At 52.3% G+C, this 21,699-nt stretch overlaps 9 protein-coding genes across 9 annotated transcripts; 5 read left to right on the top strand and 4 right to left on the bottom strand. All coding sequences in view use genetic code 12, as the record gives it.

Moving 5' to 3' along the window:
• Nucleotides 1-626: 626 nt before the first annotated feature.
• DIURU_001333 (uncharacterized protein) lies at nt 627-1,895 on the bottom strand (the record flags this gene model as incomplete). Its single annotated transcript, XM_034153865.1, has 1 exon — nt 627-1,895. The coding sequence occupies one exon, from the start codon at nt 1,893-1,895 to the stop codon at nt 627-629; it is 1,269 nt and encodes a 422-aa protein (XP_034013843.1).
• Nucleotides 1,896-3,730: 1,835 nt separating this feature from the next.
• Nucleotides 3,731-4,318, top strand: DIURU_001334 (Zn(II)2Cys6 transcription factor domain-containing protein; the record flags this gene model as incomplete). Its single annotated transcript, XM_034153866.1, has 1 exon — nt 3,731-4,318. One exon carries the CDS (start codon nt 3,731-3,733, stop codon nt 4,316-4,318), a length of 588 nt encoding a protein of 195 aa, XP_034013844.1.
• Nucleotides 4,319-4,800: 482 nt separating this feature from the next.
• On the top strand, nt 4,801-5,976 carry DIURU_001335 (sulfonate dioxygenase; the record flags this gene model as incomplete). Its single annotated transcript, XM_034153867.1, has 1 exon — nt 4,801-5,976. The coding sequence occupies one exon, from the start codon at nt 4,801-4,803 to the stop codon at nt 5,974-5,976; it is 1,176 nt and encodes a 391-aa protein (XP_034013845.1).
• Nucleotides 5,977-6,053: 77 nt separating this feature from the next.
• Nucleotides 6,054-7,934, bottom strand: DIURU_001336 (GTPase-activating protein; the record flags this gene model as incomplete). The annotated part of the gene is made up of 1 exon (XM_034153868.1): nt 6,054-7,934. One exon carries the CDS (start codon nt 7,932-7,934, stop codon nt 6,054-6,056), a length of 1,881 nt encoding a protein of 626 aa, XP_034013846.1.
• Nucleotides 7,935-8,747: 813 nt separating this feature from the next.
• MET8 (bifunctional precorrin-2 dehydrogenase/sirohydrochlorin ferrochelatase) lies at nt 8,748-9,614 on the top strand (the record flags this gene model as incomplete). The annotated part of the gene is made up of 1 exon (XM_034153869.1): nt 8,748-9,614. The coding sequence occupies one exon, from the start codon at nt 8,748-8,750 to the stop codon at nt 9,612-9,614; it is 867 nt and encodes a 288-aa protein (XP_034013847.1).
• Nucleotides 9,615-9,699: 85 nt separating this feature from the next.
• HSP78 (chaperone ATPase) lies at nt 9,700-12,087 on the bottom strand (the record flags this gene model as incomplete). The annotated part of the gene is made up of 1 exon (XM_034153870.1): nt 9,700-12,087. One exon carries the CDS (start codon nt 12,085-12,087, stop codon nt 9,700-9,702), a length of 2,388 nt encoding a protein of 795 aa, XP_034013848.1.
• A 486-nt stretch (nt 12,088-12,573) lies between these two features.
• Nucleotides 12,574-14,199, bottom strand: DFG16 (Dfg16p; the record flags this gene model as incomplete). The annotated part of the gene is made up of 1 exon (XM_034153871.1): nt 12,574-14,199. One exon carries the CDS (start codon nt 14,197-14,199, stop codon nt 12,574-12,576), a length of 1,626 nt encoding a protein of 541 aa, XP_034013849.1.
• Nucleotides 14,200-14,728: 529 nt separating this feature from the next.
• Nucleotides 14,729-16,294, top strand: THI20 (trifunctional hydroxymethylpyrimidine kinase/phosphomethylpyrimidine kinase/thiaminase; the record flags this gene model as incomplete). Its single annotated transcript, XM_034153873.1, has 1 exon — nt 14,729-16,294. One exon carries the CDS (start codon nt 14,729-14,731, stop codon nt 16,292-16,294), a length of 1,566 nt encoding a protein of 521 aa, XP_034013850.1.
• Nucleotides 16,295-16,764: 470 nt separating this feature from the next.
• PAN1 (Pan1p) lies at nt 16,765-21,384 on the top strand (the record flags this gene model as incomplete). The annotated part of the gene is made up of 1 exon (XM_034153874.1): nt 16,765-21,384. The coding sequence occupies one exon, from the start codon at nt 16,765-16,767 to the stop codon at nt 21,382-21,384; it is 4,620 nt and encodes a 1,539-aa protein (XP_034013851.1).
• Nucleotides 21,385-21,699: the final 315 nt, after the last annotated feature.

Below are 21,699 nucleotides of genomic sequence, written 5' to 3' on the forward strand. Positions count from 1 at the left end.
GTAATTTGCACACTCAAGACATTATGGGGACATTGTTAAAACCAATTATGGCCCATAATCATGGGTATATGGCTGGAGATGTTGTTCCGTCCACCTGAAGAGCATGGCGAAACTGTGGGTCTTGGCCACCAAGCCTCATGAATTTCTCGTTACATCAAATTGAACCTCAGTAAAAGACCAATGTAAAAACTTGAAGGGACAAGCCAGTAATGATCTGGAAACTTTTGATAATTATCGGGTCATCGATGCCAGCCGTTATCACCGACTGATTGCTAAGCCGGCTCGGTTTTGTCGGAATAACAACGAGTGTTAACCCGATCAGTAACTAAGATGTGGGTCTAGTGGGGAGATTTCGCGTACTATCTGGGGATTCTGTTATGGGAGCAAACGAGGCGGAGTATTCCGAGAGCGGATATGTTGTAGATTAATTCCCACTCTGAACAAGGCTTCTATTGGGTTTTCTTCTGGCTTGGCGAGTCCCCGATATATCCGAAAGCGTGCCTAGTGAAACTGCGCACTATCGGACTTCTTCCCAGGACGGAAGCAAGCCGAACGAGTCGGAGCCTGGAACGGCGGAGGAACGGCGGATCTACGAGGTGAAATGGCCTGCGGGAATGTGTAATTAACTATGCTAAAGCTACCAGCACGAGCCCGTGTTGGTGGACGATGAAAGTCCGACAGGACTTAAGTTTGGACGACCTCAGCTTGTCACTCCGTAATGCTCGAGGAAGGAGGTCGTAATCCACAAAGACGTCATCTTTATGCGTGTGGGGTACCAGTGCAGGTATTATTTTGTCGATATTAGATATGGTCAACCGCTTCCCCACCCAGCGGTCGTACGAATTGAGATTAGGCACGCACACGGAAATGTACTGCTTCTCGATGGCGGAGTAGTAGGATTCGTAGGACACCAACAGGAACTTGCCGATGGTGATGGTGTGGTTGGAGTCGTCAGCTACCGATGACGCCAGCGTCTCGGTCAGTCGCACCAGCTCCTGGTCAAACATCAGCTCGGGATAGCTATCGACCAGCAGCATCGACGGCAGCGACCCCAGCCGGGTACGTGTCAGAAGTTTCTCGTCGTCGCGGTGGCCGTGGGAAAATAATTCGTCGAATATCGCCATATGTGAGTCCTCCGCCATCAAATCCTCGGCAAGCATGCGGTGAGCCTGAGCGATATCTCCGTGGCGCCGTAACGCCAGAGCATACATCGACGCCGTAAGCAACGCGTTGTTGCGAACGGTGTAACGACTCGGCAACAGCTTGAGCCGAGTAAGCTCGCGAGACTCAATGGGGGCGGCGAGATCCTTCCCAAGGACGAGGAGACGGTACCACGCGACTACCCCATGGAATGACCACAACTGCATCAACAACTGCAGACACTCGACCCGCAAGCGCAACACATTTTTGTACTTGAGCAACGTTTCCAAGCGAAGCGGACGCATCTCCTTTTTATGCATGGCCAGGGCGAGCTGGTTCATCAGCATCGCCTCCCCCACTTGTAACTCGTGGAGGGTGTACAGGTTCTCGAGCTTAAGCTGGTAGCGTTGTTTGATCGCCGAGAAGTGGGCCTGAGAGTCCAGACCTTCAAAGAGCATGCGGTTGTCGCGAATATCGTCGTATATCAGACTGATATCCACTTGTTTAGACGTATTAAGCAGCTTGAAAAGCTTGCCGATCTTCGGCGTCCCCATAGTAAGCTTCATCTCTTCCATCATCTCCTTTAACGAGTTCACTTCCTTATAAGAATCAACAATTGTCTGGCGGAGTTTCTTGTCACAGCCTAACGAGTACAAATTGAGTTGGGTCAGATTGAGTTCCACCATCATCGGTTGCCATCGCTGGTTGCACGCCATGTGGACCGGGGTGGTGAACTCTTCCTGGATGAGCGCCATCAGGTAGTATTGCACCGTGGGCAGGTATGCCGGGAGTTGTTCTTGTGGCGGTGAGTACGCCGGTAAACGTTCCGAGGTCGTCATCAATTATCTTAACTCGCTTTATTTTTAGGTGACACGGGTCCGTCGTTTTATTTATATATAAACGTGAAGTGGGGATGCACAGAGTTGAGGGCTGTACGGTCGCTTATGAGCCTTGATGCACAAGATCATGCACAGCCAAATTTGAAGGTCAGCCAAGAGAAACGCCACCAGTAAAAGTGGGGCTCGCAATGGTTTGTCACACAAAGCTACTGATGTTCACGGACGCGGTACCAGGCTAGCCTGTCGCTATCCGGCAATCAAACAAACAATTTTATCGGACGTTTGCTCAAGATTTAAGGTGCAGTTGGCTCATTTGCAAGTGCGCGTAAGCAGAATTTCTCACGATCTTATTGGACCGAGCGGAGCTATCATGCGAGCCTGCCGAGCCGAAAACCCGCTTTAAGTTCGTTTTCTCAGGTAGTCCGCTACCGAATTACTGGATCTTTTTTATTGCTTTTAGGCTGACGAGAAGGGGTAGGCTTCGATTACGTCGAGGCGACGATCATCGCAACGATCGGACCATTCTATATTTGCTCTATGGATGACTAGCAATTGCTAAGTTTGTACCGCGTAATCGCAAAAAGTCCGCAATCTGCGGCATTGTCATGATCATCCCCCCGCGTGAATTGTGCTGTCAAATACTCATTCACAAAGTCCGCGTGAGAAAAGAGGGGTATGACGTCGATGGGAAAAAAGAATCTCCCGAGCGTGAGTCGAACACGCGACCTTGAGATGACAATTCCATTACAGTCTCACGCTCTACCAGCTAAGCTATCGAGAGGATCTTGCTGCAAAAATCGTTATTTTGATGGTACAATGCAAAATGAAGTGTCCCTTCTCCCCCGAACCCCTTCTAATCAAGGCCATACGACTATTCTATTAATTCTAAAACGTTTCCAAGTTCATTTGTGGAGGGAAAATTGCAGTTTTGAGAGTTCTCCGGTGAAATAATTGGCAGTTTTTCTTGTCACTGAGTAAATTTGCAATCTTGGCAAAAATCGATAATGTTACAGAAAATGCTAAACTAAACTATCTGTGGATATTGCGTGGAAGCCATTTAGTTCCGATTTACTTGTTTCCAAAGTTGCGATAGTTTGCTGCCTGATTACACGTCTTTTAGTGATGGCATCTTGGAGTATTCGGCGTCTCGGCGATTTAAGTGCCGCACCTGCCATTTGGGTATATTGATTGCCGTATGGCAACTGACGCTTGTGTCAAAATTTGCAACCGAGTGATGCAGGTGGCGCAAATTAAAGCGAGAAATCAATTATAGCTATCAAAGTTTACTCGGAGTTTGGCGACGGAGACGGTTCGTAATCTTGTTATCAGTCATGGTTATACACAAAGTCGATGTTTGAAACCAGTCTTTTCGAAGTTGGTGATGAGGCCACGCGAACTCGTGGCGTAAGCCACAGACATCGCGTCTCAAAACAGCAGGTGGATCAGCGATCACTTGCCGCTTAGGTAAAATGGTGTACGCGAGTATACATTGGTATTGTGGTGGTATATTTGACAAAACACCATGAATATCATCATTACGAAGTTAGATCACACTCGTAAATCACCTGTTTTGCCACCTCGGTGGTTGTGGGTGGCCCAGCTCACGTTTTTTCTCGGATCTGGAAGCTACTATCCAAAACGGGAACCGCGCTCGGCGTCTCCTGCCCTCCTGGTCAATAAGCGATAAAGAATATAGTGGCATGAAGAAAAATTTATAAACTCAAATATTTACCAAAACTACCTCCATCTAGATGTCTTACCGTGACTATCAACAGGTATTGGATATAAACATTCGTCCCAAGCGGCCCAAGAGCGGTCGGACCACCCCGACCAAGGTGACGAAGACTCAGACGATAAGGAAGCGTACCAAGACCGGGTGCTTGACCTGTCGCAAGCGAAAGAAGAAGTGTGACGAGGATGTCGTTAACGGCAAGTGTCAAGGGTGCTTCCGCAACTTCTTGGAATGCTGTTGGGAAGCCCCTCGCTTCGCTGCCCCCTCCACCGAAGACAAATCAGCGAGTGAGTCAGAGCTGGTGACCCTGGCGAAGCTGAGCCGGTCGAACTCGGTCAGTCTGGAGTCCTCCACCGGTAGCGAGACCCCCAGTGCCCGCTCCAGATGCCTGATATCGGCGCTTTTACTGCATGACGACCAGGTGTCGCCGTTACTGTCACCACAAGGGTCACCGAGACCGCAAGCGGCCAGCCACCCGTCGTACGCCATCAGCAGCCTTCTGCTAACCCCGCGGCAACCCCAGCCGCCGCAGATGTCGCCGTCTACGTCGAAGTTTATCGTCACTACGTTCAATGTGGCTAATGAGATGTACCATGTCCGCAATTAAGCGGCGGCGGGGTCGGAGTTCACCGTCCCCAGGGGTCATTATGAGTAATATCACTATTTTTATATAATTTGGATTTGGGAAAGGAATACACGGAGTTACTATGGGCCAATCATTTAGACCCCCGATTAGAAATCGACTGACGAATTTTCGGATTTTTCACGTGATGTGAGTCGCTCGGTGCATATCTGCCAGCATCCCCTGCCGTTGATGCTCAAACGATGGTGGGGAGCGTCAGTTACCGGTGCCGGCGAAACTAAAAGCTTGACTACCTTAGCTAGTGAATTTTTCACTTAACCGTTGGCCGTTTTAGATCGTATAATTCATCATTGATCGGTTATCTCGCCGATACCGGAGTACGTCCACAGTGGCTGCAAAACTGTGGTGGCATCAATGAGCGATCCCGATAATGAATACCCGGGGATACCAACCATGAATATATATTGCCCCTGTCCATCGTCACTGATGAAAAGCATCGTTTCACCATGAGCAATAAGTTTGGCAACTTCGACATTCACTTTTACAACGGCAAGGACGAAGTCGCCGACGATGGCGTGCTTGTCATCAACTCGAAGAACCGGGCGGCGTCGAACCACCCCGAGTTTTTGCCCACCTGGGACCCGTCGCAAAAGTACGGGCCGTTGACGTTTTTTAAGCACGAAGACCCCGGCCACCGTGCCGACAAGCAATTGCTGAACTTGTTCAAGTACGGCTTGGACGACGCCGGCAACCCCAAGTCGGGCGACGACTACACCTCGCGTCGGATCACTCCCAAGTTCGGGACTGAGGTCCGTGGTCTCCAGATCTCCGAATTCACCGACGAGCAAAAGGATGACTTGGCTCTCTTTGTCGCTCGCCGGGGTGTCGTCATTTTCAGAGACCAAGACTTTGGCGACAAAGGTCCCGAGTTCGCCGTCAACTACGGTAAGCACTTTGGCCGGTTGCACATCCACCCCACTTCGGGGGCTCCTCGGGGCCACCCTGAGTTGCACATCACCTACCGTCGTCCTGACGAAGGTGAATTCGAACGGGTGTTCGCCAACCGTAACAACAACGTCGGCTGGCACTCCGACGTGTCCTACGAGCTCCAGCCTCCAGGGACCACTTTCTTCTCGGTGCTTGAAGGTCCCGACGCTGGTGGTGACACCATCTTTGCCGACACTGTCGAAGCCTACAACCGGTTGTCGCCGGAGTTCCAAAAGAGATTGGAAGGGTTGCACGTGTTGCACACGTCGCTGGACCAGGCCAAGGACTCGACCAAGCTTGGCGGCATCGAGCGCCGGAAGCCGGTGCTGTCGATCCACCCGTTGGTGCGGGTCCACCCCGTCACCGGCGACAAGTGTATCTACTTGAACAAGCCGTTCTCGAGAAGAATCGTCGAGTTGAAGGAAGAGGAATCGAAGTACTTGCTCGACTTCTTGTACTGGGTGATTGAATCGTCGCACGACTTGCAATTGCGGGCCAATTGGGAACCGAGATCGGTGGTCATCTGGGACAACCGGAGAACGGTGCACTCGGCCATCATCGACTGGGACACCCCCGTGTCGCGCCACGCCTTCCGCATCACTCCGCAAGCGGAACGTCCCATCGCCGACTTGAAGGACTTGAACAAGGCCGAAGTCGACGTCGGTGACTTGGAACGCGCCTTGAACAACTTGTAAAGCTGTCCACCGTCTAAGTACATTATTTATATGATAACAAATGAAAAGAAATTCTGAAAATTTATTAGGTCTATAAGTCACAATTCCATTTCGCTGGTGGCGAAAGGGTGGTGGTCGTCGTCACTGCTGTCATCAATGGCCATCTCATTATCCGCCGCAGTGCCCGACGCTGGTCCTGCCCGCACCGCTGCTGCCGCTGCTGCCGCCGCCGCTTGGGCTTCGTCATCTTCATCTTCAAAGTCCACGTCGAAGAAATCCTCATCCAGTCCCGTGATCCGTTGGTACAAAAGCTTAGCGTCGGTGACGATGCCGTCGTAAGAGATCTCCAGCGTCGGCGCGTTGGTGAAGATAATATCCTCAGCCCCCGGCACCTTTTCAAGGACGATGTTTCTCACCGTGGAGTTAGGCTTGAGCGCGTCAAAGATCGTGGACAAGTCAGGGTTAACCAACGTCTCTTGGACGTACCCCACCTTGCACACCACGTCAACCTTGGCTTTAGGCACAAAGTTGTGGAGCAGCGTCCCCAACTTGAACAGATTGGCGATCACCGGCGTGCCGCGCGAGTCAAACACCACCTCCTGTTCTTGGAACACGTCGTCCAAGTCCAGGTCAGGTGCCGATTCACGCAAGAGCGCCGACTCCATGCGCTCACTGGCGACCTCAAGATCGCTCTTGGCTTGTTGGATGTTCTGTTCCACAGTTTGCGCGTACCAGATCGATTGGCCTTGAGGACACACCCCCAGTTGACCGTTTTGGATGATCACTTGTACCGAGCAAACGTTGTTCAGCGGCAACAGCCCCGGAGGGAAGACAATGATTGTCAGCGATTCACCCAGCATCCATTCCTTGCAGTCGGTACGCACCACCGTCACTAACCGGGTGACAGTGTAACGAGGCAAGTCCTTTATGGTTTCCAGGTAGACTCCGGACAAGAATTTGGGTACTTGAGTTGGCAGGATTACCAACTTGTCATTGATTTTGATCTTCAGCCCGTCGGAGAAGCGAGCGTATCTCGATTGAGGATCCCAATCAGTCAACGTGGTGTTAAGCTTGTAGGTGGTACCGGCCACAGCAGCGTTACGGCAGAAGCCTTGCGACACCTCACCGGGTCCCCCGTAACGCAGCACCATCACCGGGAAGTTACCGTACTGGTCGAAGGACACCAAGAACCGTTTGATCCGCTTGAGGGCGAGCGAAGACTTGGTATTGCGTTCATTGCAAAGCCCCAACGTGTAGATAAGTTCGTCGACTTGAGGGGTATCCAAATGGAAGTTGGTAGCTAAGAATTCGTTGATGGGCACGTGGCCTTCAGCCTTAATCATGGCACGCTTTTCGTCGGAGTTGTCAAGAACAAACTTGAGAAACTTCATGAGATGGCGCTTAGTAGCTAACAGCAACAGCTTATCCATGAAAATGTTCTTCTTCGTCAGCTGATTCAACAGTTGACTGAAGTCGTCGTTCTCATAGGTGTGGAACGTCAGCAAAGGCACTAGTTCCAAGTACTTGTAGACACGAGACTTTGACAAAAGCGAAACAAAGTCCAGCTGGCAGAACAACACCTTGGGACACAAGTCGATCCCGTAGTCTCTCAGGACAAACTTGTTGGTAGTCTTACCGCCCGGGATGTAGATCTGAGCCTGGCCGAAATGAGGAACGCTGCCGGCATTGACTTCCTGGACCCAATGTTTGATCTGGTCAATCGTCATGGTGGTGGTGGCGTCGCCGTAGGTATCCTTGGCGTCGATGTGGACCACCTGGGTGCCGTTCCACGCCAACGCCGCCGCCAAAATCAGCTCGGTGAGCCCCGTCCCCTGGATCAACACGTCGCATTGGTCCAAGCGGAGGCTCAGGCTCTCTTGAGGAGTTTCCAACCCCGTCAACGGCGGGATAGGTGGCGTGGGTGCGTGCATCAGCGACCGTCTTTCTGCCATGCTTTGGCGTCTTTCTTTCACAGGCATGTCGAGTATGACAGGAACGAGCCGTCCAATCCAATCACCAAGACACTTTGCAAGGTCTTGGGGTTCTGTATATTGAAAATGGGCAGAGGGTTAACGGCAAGCGGTAGGTATAAAATTTTGTTTAGTCTCGAAGCAAAAGAGAAAAAAAGCGTGCATGGTTGCGAGCTATTCTGGTCGCTTTGGTTGGGAACACTGACGAGTTTTTTTTTTTTTACTCTAGAAAAAAAATCTGTAAAAAGTGATCGCGGGGCTCAACGGGCATGCCACCTATTAAAACCTTGTGTGTGGCATTTAGAGGAAGCATACGTTTACATCAATTTCAAAGGGACCGTAGTCCCGTGATTGCTTTTTGAGGGGAGCGAAAGTTGCCTTTTCATTAAGTGTCACGCAGGCTTACTGTTTGGGCCACCGTAAGAAATTTTTTCCACCACAGAAGTGGCTGTATCCAGTAACGCTCTCACCTGGCTTTTTTGCACTTTTTTTTTTCGAGTGCCGCCTGTTGTCTAGGCTTACGTGCGTCACCCCCTCAACGGGGAAATAGAGTGCGCCCCGCGCCCGTGCCGTGGCGGCTAGTGCGTGGCCTTTTCAGCCACTGATGGTGGCAAGGCAAGGGCGACCACCCCCACATTGTTCATGAAAAAATTTTCACAGGTTAGGCGATACCGTTGTGATGAGCTTGGGGCGTAGTCAACTGGAATATGACACGATGGAAAAGCAACGGAATGGTGATATAGAGCACGGTGTCCGTAATCACACGTGACCCCCCGCACGCCCAATATTTCCGAGACGTTTTGGTATGGGGCGATCCTGGCTATGAGTACGCTTACCGAAGCACCTAAGCCCGCGGGGCTGTTGCTATTGGCGTTTCAAGTGAAGGGCAAACACTGCCTTGTCATCGGTGGTGGCAATGTCGCCCTTTCTCGTGTTGAGCACCTCATTCGTGCCAATGCCAAAATCACCGTGATTACCGGCGGCGGTAACGTGTGCCAGGAGATGAAAGACTACGCGGCTAATGGCAAGATCCACAAATTGGTGGAGCGGGAGTTTAAGCTGACTGACTTGACCATGTACGAGAATGTCAACAAGTTCAGCGACGTCGACCAAATCAGCGACGCGGCGTCGTTCGACCTCATCAAGTCACTGGTGTACAACGAGATCTTCGCTATCGTCTGCTGCTGCATCGACAACTACGCGTTGCTGGAGAAGATCTACTATCAGTGCAAGTACTTGCGGCTCCCGGTGAACATTGCCGACAAGCCGCCGCTCTGTGACTTCTACTTTGGTCTGATGTACAACCAGGAGAACCTTCAGATCATGGTGCTGACCAACGGCAAACTGCCGCGGTTATCGCGGATAGTCAAGGACAACATTGCCAAGGAGTTTGATGGCATTGACTTGAATAAAGCGGTGGAAAACTTGGGCCTTATCCGGCTGAGGTTGCGTAACTTGATCCCCATTGATGATGACGATGTGCTCAACATCGATACGCGTATGAACTGGATCAAGACGTTGACCGATTTCTTCACCCTCAAGCAATGGCTGGAGCTTGAGCTTATACCTCCCAGCTCGGCGCCTCCCTACGACAACCGTCACAAGTACATTGACAATATCATCAAATACTTCCCTGATTACCCTCCTTCGGACTTTGAGGAGTTTAAGCTGGTGGTGATCTGCGACTAATATGATAGTTGTGTATACATTTATATATATATAATTATCGTGTCCTATGCATAATTTTCGTAGCTCATTGTAAATGGAGATTGATTCACGCGTCACCTTCGTGGTTGGGCTTGACGTAGATCTTGTGGTCCTTTTCTTGGATGTGGACGGTTTCAGCATCACGCACTTGGCCCTTGATCAACAACGTCGCCAACGGGTTGAGGATTTCCTTCTGCAACGTCCGGTTAAGCGGGCGAGCCCCGTAGATGGGGTCGTAGCCTAAGTCACAGAGCAACGACTTGGCATCCTTAGTGACATCGAGAACAATGCGCTTGTCGGTAAGTCGGTCTTGGATCTCACGCAAACGAATGTCCAAGATCGACCGGAGCAGCTTCTTCGACAACCGGTTGAAAATGAGAACGTCGTCCAAACGGTTGAGGAATTCAGGGGGGTAAGTGTGACGCAACACGTCCAAGATCAGATCTCTGATCTCGGGCTTGATCTTGCCGTCATCAGTGGCCTTCTTGTCATTCAACAAGATCTCTTGACCAAGGTTGGACGTCAACACAATGATGGTGTTGCGGAAGTCAACTTTACGTCCGTGGGAGTCAGTCAACGACCCTTCATCAAGCACTTGAAGCAACAACTTCAGGATGTCCTTGTGGGCCTTTTCAAACTCATCAAACAACACCACCGAGTAAGGCTTTCGGCGGACGGCTTCGGTTAACTCACCCAGTTCATCGTACCCGACGTAACCAGGAGGAGAACCAATGAGCCGCAGGACGGAGTGCTTTTCTTGGAATTCCGACATATCAAACCTAATCACCAGGTTGGTGTCGTTAAACAAGAAGTCAGCCAACGCCTTAGTGAGCTCAGTCTTACCGGTACCGGTGGGACCCAAGAAGATGAATGAGGCAATGGGACGCTTGTCGGAAGTCAAACCGGCCCGGTGCATTCTCACGGCATCAGCGACAGCGTGCACAGCTTCATCTTGACCCACAACCTTTTGCTTGATAAGAGTTTCCATGTCCAACAACTTGTCCTTTTCACCCTTCATGAGGTTAGAAACGGGGATGCCCGTCATCTTGGAAATGACGGCGGCAATGTCTTCAGTGGTCACCGAGTCGTGCAACAAGCTCTGGGCCTTCTGGCCTTCTTCCAGCTGCGTCAATTCTCTCACCTTGTTCTCGAGCTCGGGGATGGTCAGGTATTGCAATTCCGAAGCCTTACCGTAGTCACCGTTACGTTGACTGACTTCGAGGTCGTGCTTGGCCCGCTCCAAGTTGTGCTTCGTGTCGCGGATTTCATTAAGACTGTCCTTTTCGGTGTCCCATTGGTCCTTCAATTCCTTCTGCGTCTTGCGTTTGTTTTCCAAGTCGTCCTCAAGTTTCTTGCGGCGACTGACGGACAACGGGTCCTCTTCCTTGCGCAACGATTCGAGTTCAATCTCAATGGTCATGATGTCCCGGTCTAATTTGGCGATAGAATCGGGCTTCAGCTCGTGTTGCAATCTCAACGTCGAGCACGCCTCATCAACAAGGTCAATAGCTTTGTCAGGCAAGAATCTGTCGGTGATGTAACGGTTGGAGTAGATGGCAGCAGTGACGAGGGCACCGTCAGTGATCCGCACCCCGTGGTGGACTTCGTAACGTTCCTTCAACCCACGGAGAATGGAGATGGTGTCTTCGACACTGGGTTCGTTGACCATCACCGGCGAGAACCGCCGGGCCAACGCGGCATCCTTTTCCACGTATTTGCGGTATTCGTCGATAGTAGTGGCACCACAGAGCGACAATTTGCCACGAGCCAACGCCGGCTTCAACATGTTCAGAGCGTCAATGGAACCTTCAGCTTTACCCAATCCCATCAAAAGGTGGAGTTCGTCGACAAACAACACCACCAGGCCCTGCTTGTCTTCCACTTCCTTCAAGATTTCCTTAAGCTTTTGTTCAAAATCACCGCGGAACTTAGAGCCCGAGATGATCCCAGCAAGATCAAGCACGATCACTTGCTTATCCTTCATTGATTCGGGGACTTCGCCCTTGACGATTCTTTGAGCCAACCCTTCCATCACCGCGGTCTTACCGGTACCAGCATTACCAATGAGCACGGGGTTGTTCTTAGTTCTCCGACTCAAGATCTGGATAGTCCGTCTGATTTCTTCGTCGCGGCCAATGACGGGATCAAGCTTACCTTCGCGAGCGAGGGCAGTGAGGTCCTCCCCGTACTTTTCAAGCGCCGGGCGGTCGTCCTGCTCTTCTTTGTTCATCTGCATTTGCATTCGGGAGAACGCCAGCAGCGAGAACTGGCGCAATTGAGGTCTCCAGGGCGAGACCATCCGGGGTTTGGCGGCTGCCGGGAGTGGCTGAGGAGCGGCAGCAGGGGAATAGTGGTGGTTCACGTCACGGGGGACGGCTCGACTCAATTGGCGGGAGGCAAGGGGTGCCATTCGCAACGGAGCCGGCCGCATCTTCATCGCTCTAGCCGTAAGCATGGTGAGTTCTGTACTATGGGATGGGGTTGCGGCTGCTTCGGGATTTAAATAGAGAGACCCCGCGGGCCCTAACCCCTGGAGTCGTGCAGAATGCCAGAAAGTTCGAGAAGGTTCCACCGCCTTCGATGGCGAAAAAATGATCTATAGGGGTAGGAAAAGTAATTCAGATGGGGTTCTAAGAATTTCTGTTGTACACCTGCTCTTATTTTCATTGGTTAGTGTCATCTTTTCGTTATCGTGCTTTAGCCTCGTCTGTTACCGACACCCATTTCCGCACTCTTCCGAAAAATTCGTGGAAGCAACGGAAGCGAGAGTTGCTTGATGCCCCTCCTCTGTCGATCTAGATCGTATGTTAATTTATAAAAGTTTATGTGGAGTAGGAAGAGGGGCAGGGGTTTGCTTGCTTCACTGCATGTAGCGTTTATTTAGCCCTGTGCCCGCCAGGGCTGGTGTTCTATAAGTTTAAGGGTGGTTCAATTAATACCACTAACGGTGATTTGAGGTGTCAGCGGGACCGTAGAGAGAGTCGTCGGTGTCGCTATCAAAGTAGGAGTAGTCGCCAATCACCACCTCGTGTTCCAGATCGCTGGCAATTGCCTCCTCCAGCAGTTGATCCGATGAGGAAGGGTTTAATACAGCAAACTGAGAGGTGAAGTTCACTGGTACTGGGTGCTGGGGTGGTGCTGGTTCCGTTTCCATCGTTTGATGACGGTGAACCGTGGCTGAAGCAGTGTCCACGGCAGTGGTGGCAGCGGTAGTAGTAGCAGCTTCAAAACTGGTATCGCCGGGTTGGAGGGTATCCAATTCCACGCCATTGTCGCTTGACAGAAGCTTGGAGTGGTCGCTATCGTCTTTGGTGACGATATGTTTGCTGCCAAAGATGCCATTCTTGAAAAATAGCTTCCCGTCCTTGTAAATGGAATACGTGCGCTTGCGATGGATATTCAGCGAAAGGGACACGGCATCGTCGACCAGAATACGACGACCAAGCACGCCGATAAGCTCATTACGTTTTTCCACTAACGCAATGTTGAATATCCATTCCCATACCATGGTGATCAAAACCACCTCAATAAGGTACGGGAGGAAGACAAGCCAGGTAAGCGGAAGCCATTTCTCGCGGAATAAGGTGACAGTCAACAACAGAAGCACCACATGGGTACCAAAAATCACGTTGATAAAGAGCCCGAGGGGAAGTAATTTGCGGCAATACGATACCTTACGGGGAGATTTAGTCCTCCACGTATAGTACAATAGCAGCCCCCAAAAGCCCATGATGATCACCACCATAAGTACCACGCGGACAATTTTAAACGTTTCAGCAGTACTACCAACATGAGTAATGAAGACCAGCTGAGAGTTATCAAAGCGAGCCTCGTACACGATCAGCACCGCTAATCGAGCAAGGACAACAGCCACCATAAATATGAGAATGGGGAACCGAGCCATCCGCGGGAGGAGCACTGTCATGATCTCCAAGTAAGCAATCTCGGTGATGAATTGAGATATAGTGATACATATTCGGTAGGCAGTATTATTATACAACACCTGGTGTATCTGGTACATATCAAGCCGATCCTGATAGTATTCTCTGGAGGCGCCATCCGTTACCCGGCACACTAAGATGGTCATGGTGATAGCGAAGAACAACGTCGCCACCTGGGCGATCAACGGTTTCCGCTTTTGTGGAGGAGACAACACAAGCAACAACGTAAGCATCCACGCCAGCGCACATGCTCCCAGAATAGTGAAGAGAAGGGCGACAAAGGTGTCGCCGTTGCCCACTTGGTTGTAGCCCAGATAGCCCATGGCGAGTACCTGGGACGCCTTGGTGATGTTGCTTTGGGCGAAGTAATGTTTCATCGTGTCCATCAGGCAGTTGGTGACAAAATAGCCCGGTAACACGGTGCCAAACAGCGCCTGCTTCGCCTTGAACGTGCCCGCCTGAAGACCGTACACATCGCACAGGGCGAGGAAGGTTCGGTTTATCCCCGGGAGAAGTCCCTGAGCCGGATCGGTATCCATGGGCGGCAAGCCGTGGTGGGCTAAGACGGAGTCGTTGGTGTGATGAATCTTGGCTATATCCAATGGCAGGAGGTGGTTGCCTCGCATCACGTGATGCACAACCGTTTGGTAGTGAGGTGGCAGTGGTGCTAGTTCAACTCTCACCTGGGGAGGAGAGGAGAGATTCCGGAGGTGCAGGCAGCTAAAGCCACACCCAACAGAAATTAATGGCATATTCAAACTAGAGATTTTGGTCGATAATATGGATATATTTGGTGGTGTTGTAGGCGATGTTAACTTGGTGCCAAGAATTTGGTATGCTGGGTGACAGCGGTAACTAATGCGGAAAGGCAGTAGTACCCGATAGCGGCATGCGCCCGACGTCAGCAGTCGAGTTTGACCTGTTAGCCATCTCGTCCTCATTAACAGGACGTGGTTTACGGGGCCTATCAAATTTTTACTGTCGGAGGGGAGAGGCCTAGGTTTGCTGGATAAGGAGAGGTTATGCTCAGGGCACGCAACCGAGATCCTATCCAACTGCTATATGCATTTAACCGTGTAAGAGCATAGGAAAGCGAGCGACAGACGACAACTCCGTAATTATAAATAAGCCTTCAGATAGAGGCCACTTTCAAACATGTCGCTTACCACCATTACCCTCGATCCTCCCATCGAGTGTCGCCGGACGCCGCCGCTCGTGCTTGTAGTGGCGGGCTCGGACAACTCGGGCGGGGCCGGCATCGAGGCCGACCTCAAGACGTTGACGGCGCACTCGGTGTACGGCCTCACCTGTATCGGGGCCATTACCGCTCAGAACACCCAGAAAGTTGATGGGTTTGATGCTACCAGTGATGCCCTTGTCCAGAAGATCTTTGATCTCAATTTTGACGACTTTGGCACCTCGGTCAAGGTGGTGAAGACGGGAATGTTGACCGGGGCCACGGTGCGGGCGTTGCACCAATTCCTCCCGAAATACCCAGACACCAAGCTCTTGGTGGATCCGGTGATGATTGCCACCACCGGAGGCAAGTTATTCGACGATGAGTCGATGCAATTGGCGGTGGACTCGGTGATGAAGCAAGCGTACCTCATCACTCCGAACTTCCCCGAGGCCGAGGCGCTTGCGAAATTGACCGGTGTCAGCTACGACAAAGTCGACAGCCAGGAGAAGTTTGTCGAGCTTGCCCAGAAATTGCGCCAGAGACTCGGGTGCCAGAACCTTTTCCTTAAAGGTGGCCACATCCCCTGGGGGGACAGGCTCACTGATGTCTTGGTGACTGCGAATAACGACGTGGTGGTGTACGAAAGTGGCTATATTGACACCAAAGACACTCACGGCACCGGGTGTACGCTTGCCAGTGCCATCGCTGCTAACTTAGCTAAGGATGTCGAGTTGAAACAGGCGATTGCTAATGCCATTGGCTATGTCCACCAAGCCATGGTGAGTGGTACTAAGCTTGGCAAGGGTAACGGTCCCCTTTACCATTATATCAAGCCGCCGGTGGTGAAGTTGGTGGCGCCAGTGAAGCCTTTGCTGTTGAAGCAACTGGCCTACGACTACTTCAAGGCGCAGGCGGGTGATCTCTGGATTCAGTACACTCAGCACCCTTTCCTCAAATTGTTAGCCACCAACCAGCTTCCTGACCATCAATTCGTGTACTATTTGACTCAGGATTATTTCTACCTTATCAACTACGGTCAAGTACACGGGCTAGCCGCGGCTCGGGCCCCTAATGAAGACCAGGTTTTCGCTCAAGGGACAATCTTAAACAACATTGGTGAGGAAATGAAGCGTCACAAGCATAAGATGAAGACCACTTATGGTATTGATTATGCCAACAATACAATCCCCAAGGGTAAAGCGTGCCGTGAGTATTGTGACTACCTTCTCTATGTAGGTGACAACTTTGACTTTGCCCTGATTAAGATTGCCGTGGCACCGTGTCTCCATGGTTATTATGAAGCTGGCCAGTACGCTCTGCTGTTGGTAGTACCGGACCTTAAACCAGTGTATAAGGACTGGATTGGTGACTACACCAGTGACTGGTACGGTGAGGCTCACCAGCAAGGTCAGCAAGTATTGCAAGACATCGCTAAGCTGATTGACTCCGAGGCGAAGTTAGCCGAATTGGTGGAGATGTTTAACCGGGTGACTCAATTGGAAATCAACTTCTGGAGCGAGTGTTTGGAAATTGAAAAGTAGACAAAAACACTTTTTAAAATAGGGAAATTGAATCAGGTATATACATATATAGCAACTAATGTGTGATTTTGGCAATGACAACGATGACAAGATCATAAAACTATTTTCAGTTGTAACCTACATTTAGGTTTTGCAGTCGAAATTTCATGCTAATCTTACCGGTATCGGCCGTGTCACGTGCCAGCAATTTGGCTGAGGCCTATCACATTAATTTTGTGCTGGTCGCACTCAGCGACGCTCAGGTCCCAACCTAGCAAGGTTGGTGAAAATCTCGCTTTACCTCGAAATTTTGAAACATACAGCAATGAATACTCTCTAAAGCACCTCTCAATCACATAACGTCAATTGTTAGCCTCATCGCTAGCTTTCTCGTATCATTTCCACCCTGGGAAGTCTCGGCTTTGGCTGGTGCGGGCGCGCGCACAGCCGACCCCATTTGTCACCGCCGCCGCCACCTTTTAGCCCTCACCATGTATAACCCGTACCAGGGGTTCCAGCCTCAACAAACGGGGTACGGCTTCCAGCAGCCGCAGCAGCCCCCGACCAATGGATTCCAGCAACAGCAGCCAGGGCCGCAACCGGGTTACTACTCGCCCATGGGCCAACAACCGCCCCAGCAGCAGCAGCCCCAGCAGACGGGATTCTACTCGCAAATGCCCCAGCAGCAGCTCTACCCGTCGCAAACGTTCCAGCCGGCTCCGCAGATGCCGCAGATGACCCAGCCGCTCCAATCGCAGCCCACGGGTTACCTTGTCACCCAGCCGACGGGATTTGCCGGCGCTCCTTCAGTGGTGGAGAACGTCGATCTTAAGATCCCGGCGATGCGGTTATCGTTCATCACCGCCGAGGACCAGAAGAAGTTCGAGCACTTGTTTCGTACTGCTGTGCCTAAGGGTGAATCGACGATCTCCGGGGAGCTGGCGCTGAACATTATGTTGCGCTCCGGTTTGACTCCAGTGACGTTGGCCGACATCTGGTCGTTGCTGGACTTCAGCAAGCTGGGGTCGCTTCTTTTCCCCGAGTTTGCCCTTGCCCTCCACTTGTGCTCGATCGCCAAGCGGGGGGAATCAGTTCCTAGAGTGGTTCCCGAGCGGTGGGCCAACGAAGTGCGGTCGTTCATCGATGCCATCGCGTTGACGGTGCCCGATGACCCTCTGGTGAAGTTGGCCAACACTCCCTTCGCTCAATTTGCCCCGCCCAAGCCTGACCCTAACGACTGGATGAACACCGGTATGCCTCAGCAACAGTACCAGCCCACCGGGTTCGGCGGCCAACAAGCGTTTGGTGGCGGCAGCATTGCTCCTCAACGTACTGGAGGCGGCTCGTTGGTGCCGGTGCCCCCTCAACGCACCGGTGGCTTGATCCCTGTACAAAAGACGGGTCCCCTCGTTGCTCAGGGAACTGGCTACCAGCCTTTACAATCTCAAGGAACGGGGTTCAACGGGTTCCAACCTCAAGGGACCGGGTTCCAGCCGCAATTACAGGCTCAGGGTACCGGATTTCAAGCCCAGGGTACTGGTTACCAGCCCCAGCTCCAGGCGCAAGGTACCGGGTTCAATAAGCCTCTCCAAGCTCAAGGCACCGGCTACCAACCGCTGGCTCCTCTCCAAGCCCAGGGAACTGGTTACCAACCGTTGCAGGCCCAGGGAACTGGTTACCAACCGTTGCAAGCTCAGGGCACTGGTTACCAACCTCTTCAAGCTCAAGGCACCGGCTATCTCCAACCTCAATCTACGGGTTACCTTCAGGCTATGCCCACCGGTAAGCCCGGTCAGTGGGGGTTTGTCAACACTCCCACCGGCGGTATCCCTGGTTTGGGCGCCATGCAACTGCACTTTTTGCCCAATGCTCCCACGGGTAACTTGCAACAAGCCATGGGTACCAACCAGACTCAGCAGCTGAACATTCCTTGGGCCATCACCAAGCAAGAGAAACAAATCTACGACGGTATCTTCGCTGCTTGGGACAACCGTAAGGGCTACATCCAAGGCGAAGACGCTCTCAAGATCTTTGGTAAGCTGGGTCTCGCTCGTCCTGACTTGGAGTCGATTTGGAACTTGGCCGACACTCTGGACCGCGGCAAGCTCAACAAGGACGAGTTTGCGGTGGCGATGCATTTGGTGTACCGTCGTCTCAACGGTCACGATATTCCTTTAAGATTGCCGCCTGAACTCGTGCCGCCTTCGAACAAGAACTTTGAGGACCTGGTAAACCAACTTAAGAACTCGCTCAAGGGAGGTACCAAGCTGAACTCCAGTTCCCCCGCCCCTCGGGGTCTGGGGCTGCGATACAAAAACAACGATGACGACTTAGGCTACGTCCTGACCAATCGTCACCGTAAGCAAGCTCCGGCTACTGGTCCCAAGCCGACGCAATCGCGCGCCGACATGCTGGTGGCTGACCTCAAAAAGGCGATCAGAGAGAAGCAGATTTTGCTTGATGCCCTTGATGTTGAGGATGCTGACTCGCAAGTGACCAAGGACCGCTATGCTCTGGCTCACCAGGACGAAATAGCCGTGCTTAAGATGAAGATTAAGGAGGTGCAAGCCCAATTGGACAATTACGCGTCGCTGAACCCAGGGATCGAGCTGAAGCAACAACTTAACCAACGTCTCAACTCGTTGGTGTTGGAGAAGATGCCTTACCTCGTCAACAGCATCAACAAGACAACTCGTGAACTTGCTCAAGCCAAGGTGGAATTGGCCAAGCTCAGAATTGAGAAGGAAAACCCTGGGTGGAAGCCTGGTGACGACGAGTCGCTGATTGTCGGCACTGGTCCCAACGGCGAAGTGACGGAGCTGGACCGTCGTAAGTGGAAGCTGAGACAATTACTCCGTCAACGGATGGCGGCATTCACCGGTGGTAGTGCCCAGGACGATGGTAACAGTGATGCCGACAACAAGTTCAAGTCCGAAGTTGACAACATTAACCGCGATCAAACCCAACATCAACAACAAATCAGCGATATCGAGTCGCTGATCAAGGAGTTGGAAGACGGGTGCCTGGCATCGTTGAAGTTGACCACTCAAGAGCAACTGGACTACCAAAGATTCGAGTTGGGCGATGGCATCGCTGCCGATGTCAAGTCGTTCATTGAGGAAATCAAGCGCTACCTGGCTAAGCCGGCGCCTTCGTCGCAATCGCAACCGGCTGCTGTTGATGCTCTTCATCAACATAATGATTCACGGCCACTGTTGACGGCGGCATCGTCGACTTCGTCGGTGCTGTCGGCGACTAAGGAAGCGCCTAAATATTCTACCCCTGAAGAGCGTAAGGCCTACATCAAGGCGCAAGCGAAGAAGAAGGTCCAGGAACGGTTGGCGTCGATGGGGTTACTGTCGAAGCTGTCGTCGGAACCGGCGCCTGCGACTAAGGAACCGCCCGCTAAGGAGGCCTCGGCCCCTGTTGCTCCCCAGCCTCGGGCTCATAAGGAACCGGCTAAGGTTCCAGAAAAGCCCAAACCTTCAATTACTCCCCACCAACTGGCGGCCGCTCCCGCCGCTCCCGCCCAACCGGCCCCGCCTACCACTCAACAGCCTAAGGTGGCCGCTCCTCCTGCGGCGGCTAAGCCTACTGAAGATGAATCTTCTGACGATGACGATGACCCTGAATACGCTGCTTTGCTTCAAAAGAAGAAGGAAATGGAAGCTAAGGAGCGTCAACGTGAACAGCGTCGTCGGGAAAAGGAAGAGCGCAAGGCCAAGCTCAAGCAAGAAATGGCCGCTTACGAGCTGAAGCAGAAGGAAGAAAGCAGCGACGATGAGGTGCCGCCACCTCCGCCTACCTATCTGGCGTCGTCGTCGTCGACTCCAGCTGCTCCTAAGGCTGCTCCGGCGCCTGCTGAAGCTGCCAAGCCTGCTGAGGTTCCCAAGCAAGCTGAAGCTCCTCCTGCGCTGACCACTACCAGTGCTACTCCTGCAGCTCCGGTGATCCCTCCCCTGTTGGCGGCGGTGGAATCTCAACACAAGAGTACCAACCCGTTTGCCAAGATGAGTGCCAACAATGCCGCGCCCCTGTCGCAGCAGTTCTTTAAACTGGAATCGAAAACGCCGTCGTTTGACCAACAAAAAGCCGACCAGCAACGGCAAATGCAACGTGGTCTCTCCAACAACGACGACTGGAGTGACGAAGAAAACGACGACAGTGACGACGACATCCCCAACCGCCAAGGGGCGTCACAATTGGCGCTGTTGTTGTTCGGTGGCATGTCGAAGCCGCCCCTGCGTTCCGCCACTGGCGACGTTGCCGTGAAGGAGGAGACCGACGACGACATCTTGAAGCTGTTTGGCAACAACGAGCCGGCTCCTACTGAAGCTCCTCAAGCTGTGCCTACGGCTGTGCCTACGGCTGTGCCTACGGCTGTGCCTACGGCTGTTCCCACGGCTGTTCCCACGGCTGTTCCCACGGCTGTTCCCACGGCACCTCCGGAAGCGCCTCCCATGGCTCCTCCTGCCCCTGTGGAAGCCCCTCCTGCTCCCGTGGAAGCACCGCAACAAGTGCCTCCTCCCGTACCCCAGGCTCCGGAACAGCCCCCGGCACCTTCGGCGCTGATCCCCGCTGTTCTTGAGCAACGGTCTGACGATGAATGGGGGGCTCGCTCAGAAGACAGCGACGACGATTTGTACACCACTCCTCCTCAACAAGCCGCTGGGGGAGTACCGCAACCGCCGCAGTTGTTTGACGGTGATATTGCGAAGCTGTTAGGCCAGGAGGCGCCCCCGATCCCTAACGGTGTGCCTCCTCCACCTCTTCCTACCGAGCTGGTACCTCCTCCTCCGCCAGTGTCACAAATGCCACCTCCTCCCCCTACTGAAGGCGTGCCTCCTCCTCCTCCCTTGCCGACGGCGCTGGTACCGCCTCCTCCGCCTATGGGAGGTGCTCCTCCACCCCCTCCTCCTCCTCCCTCCTTGGGAATCCCCCCGCCTCAACCTGATCTCGGTGGCGCTGGTGCTGGTGGCGCTGGCGCTGGCGGTGCTCCCCAGGACATCTCGGCGTTATTGGGGCTGATCCAGATGGGGACTACGTTGAAAAAGGTTGACAAAAGCCAGCAGCGAATCGCCGACGGCGCCACTGTGGGCCGTGTCATCTAAGTTATAAATATAGATATTGTATGATTGCACATCATCTACTGTTTGACTGACCTAGCCATCTATAACTCTCTACTCCTCAGTTTCAGTGAAATATCTTACTTATGAATGAGCCAGGGAACTCTATACATGAAAAGACGGATATTGTAAGATAGTGATCCACATTCGAGCTATTACTGACTTTTTTTTTTTCATAATGAATTTGCTTTTATTTTAAAGTGATCACAATCTTAGTGGTGTTACCTTCGCACTCAGAGACCAGTGCGGCGATGATTTGTTTACCTGCCCACCACGGTAATCACATCGCAAGGTAAACGC

Source organism: Diutina rugosa (genome assembly GCF_008704595.1).
Source record: "Diutina rugosa strain CBS 613 chromosome Unknown scaffold52_size87997, whole genome shotgun sequence".
Taxonomy (NCBI): Eukaryota; Fungi; Ascomycota; class Pichiomycetes; order Serinales; family Debaryomycetaceae; genus Diutina; species Diutina rugosa.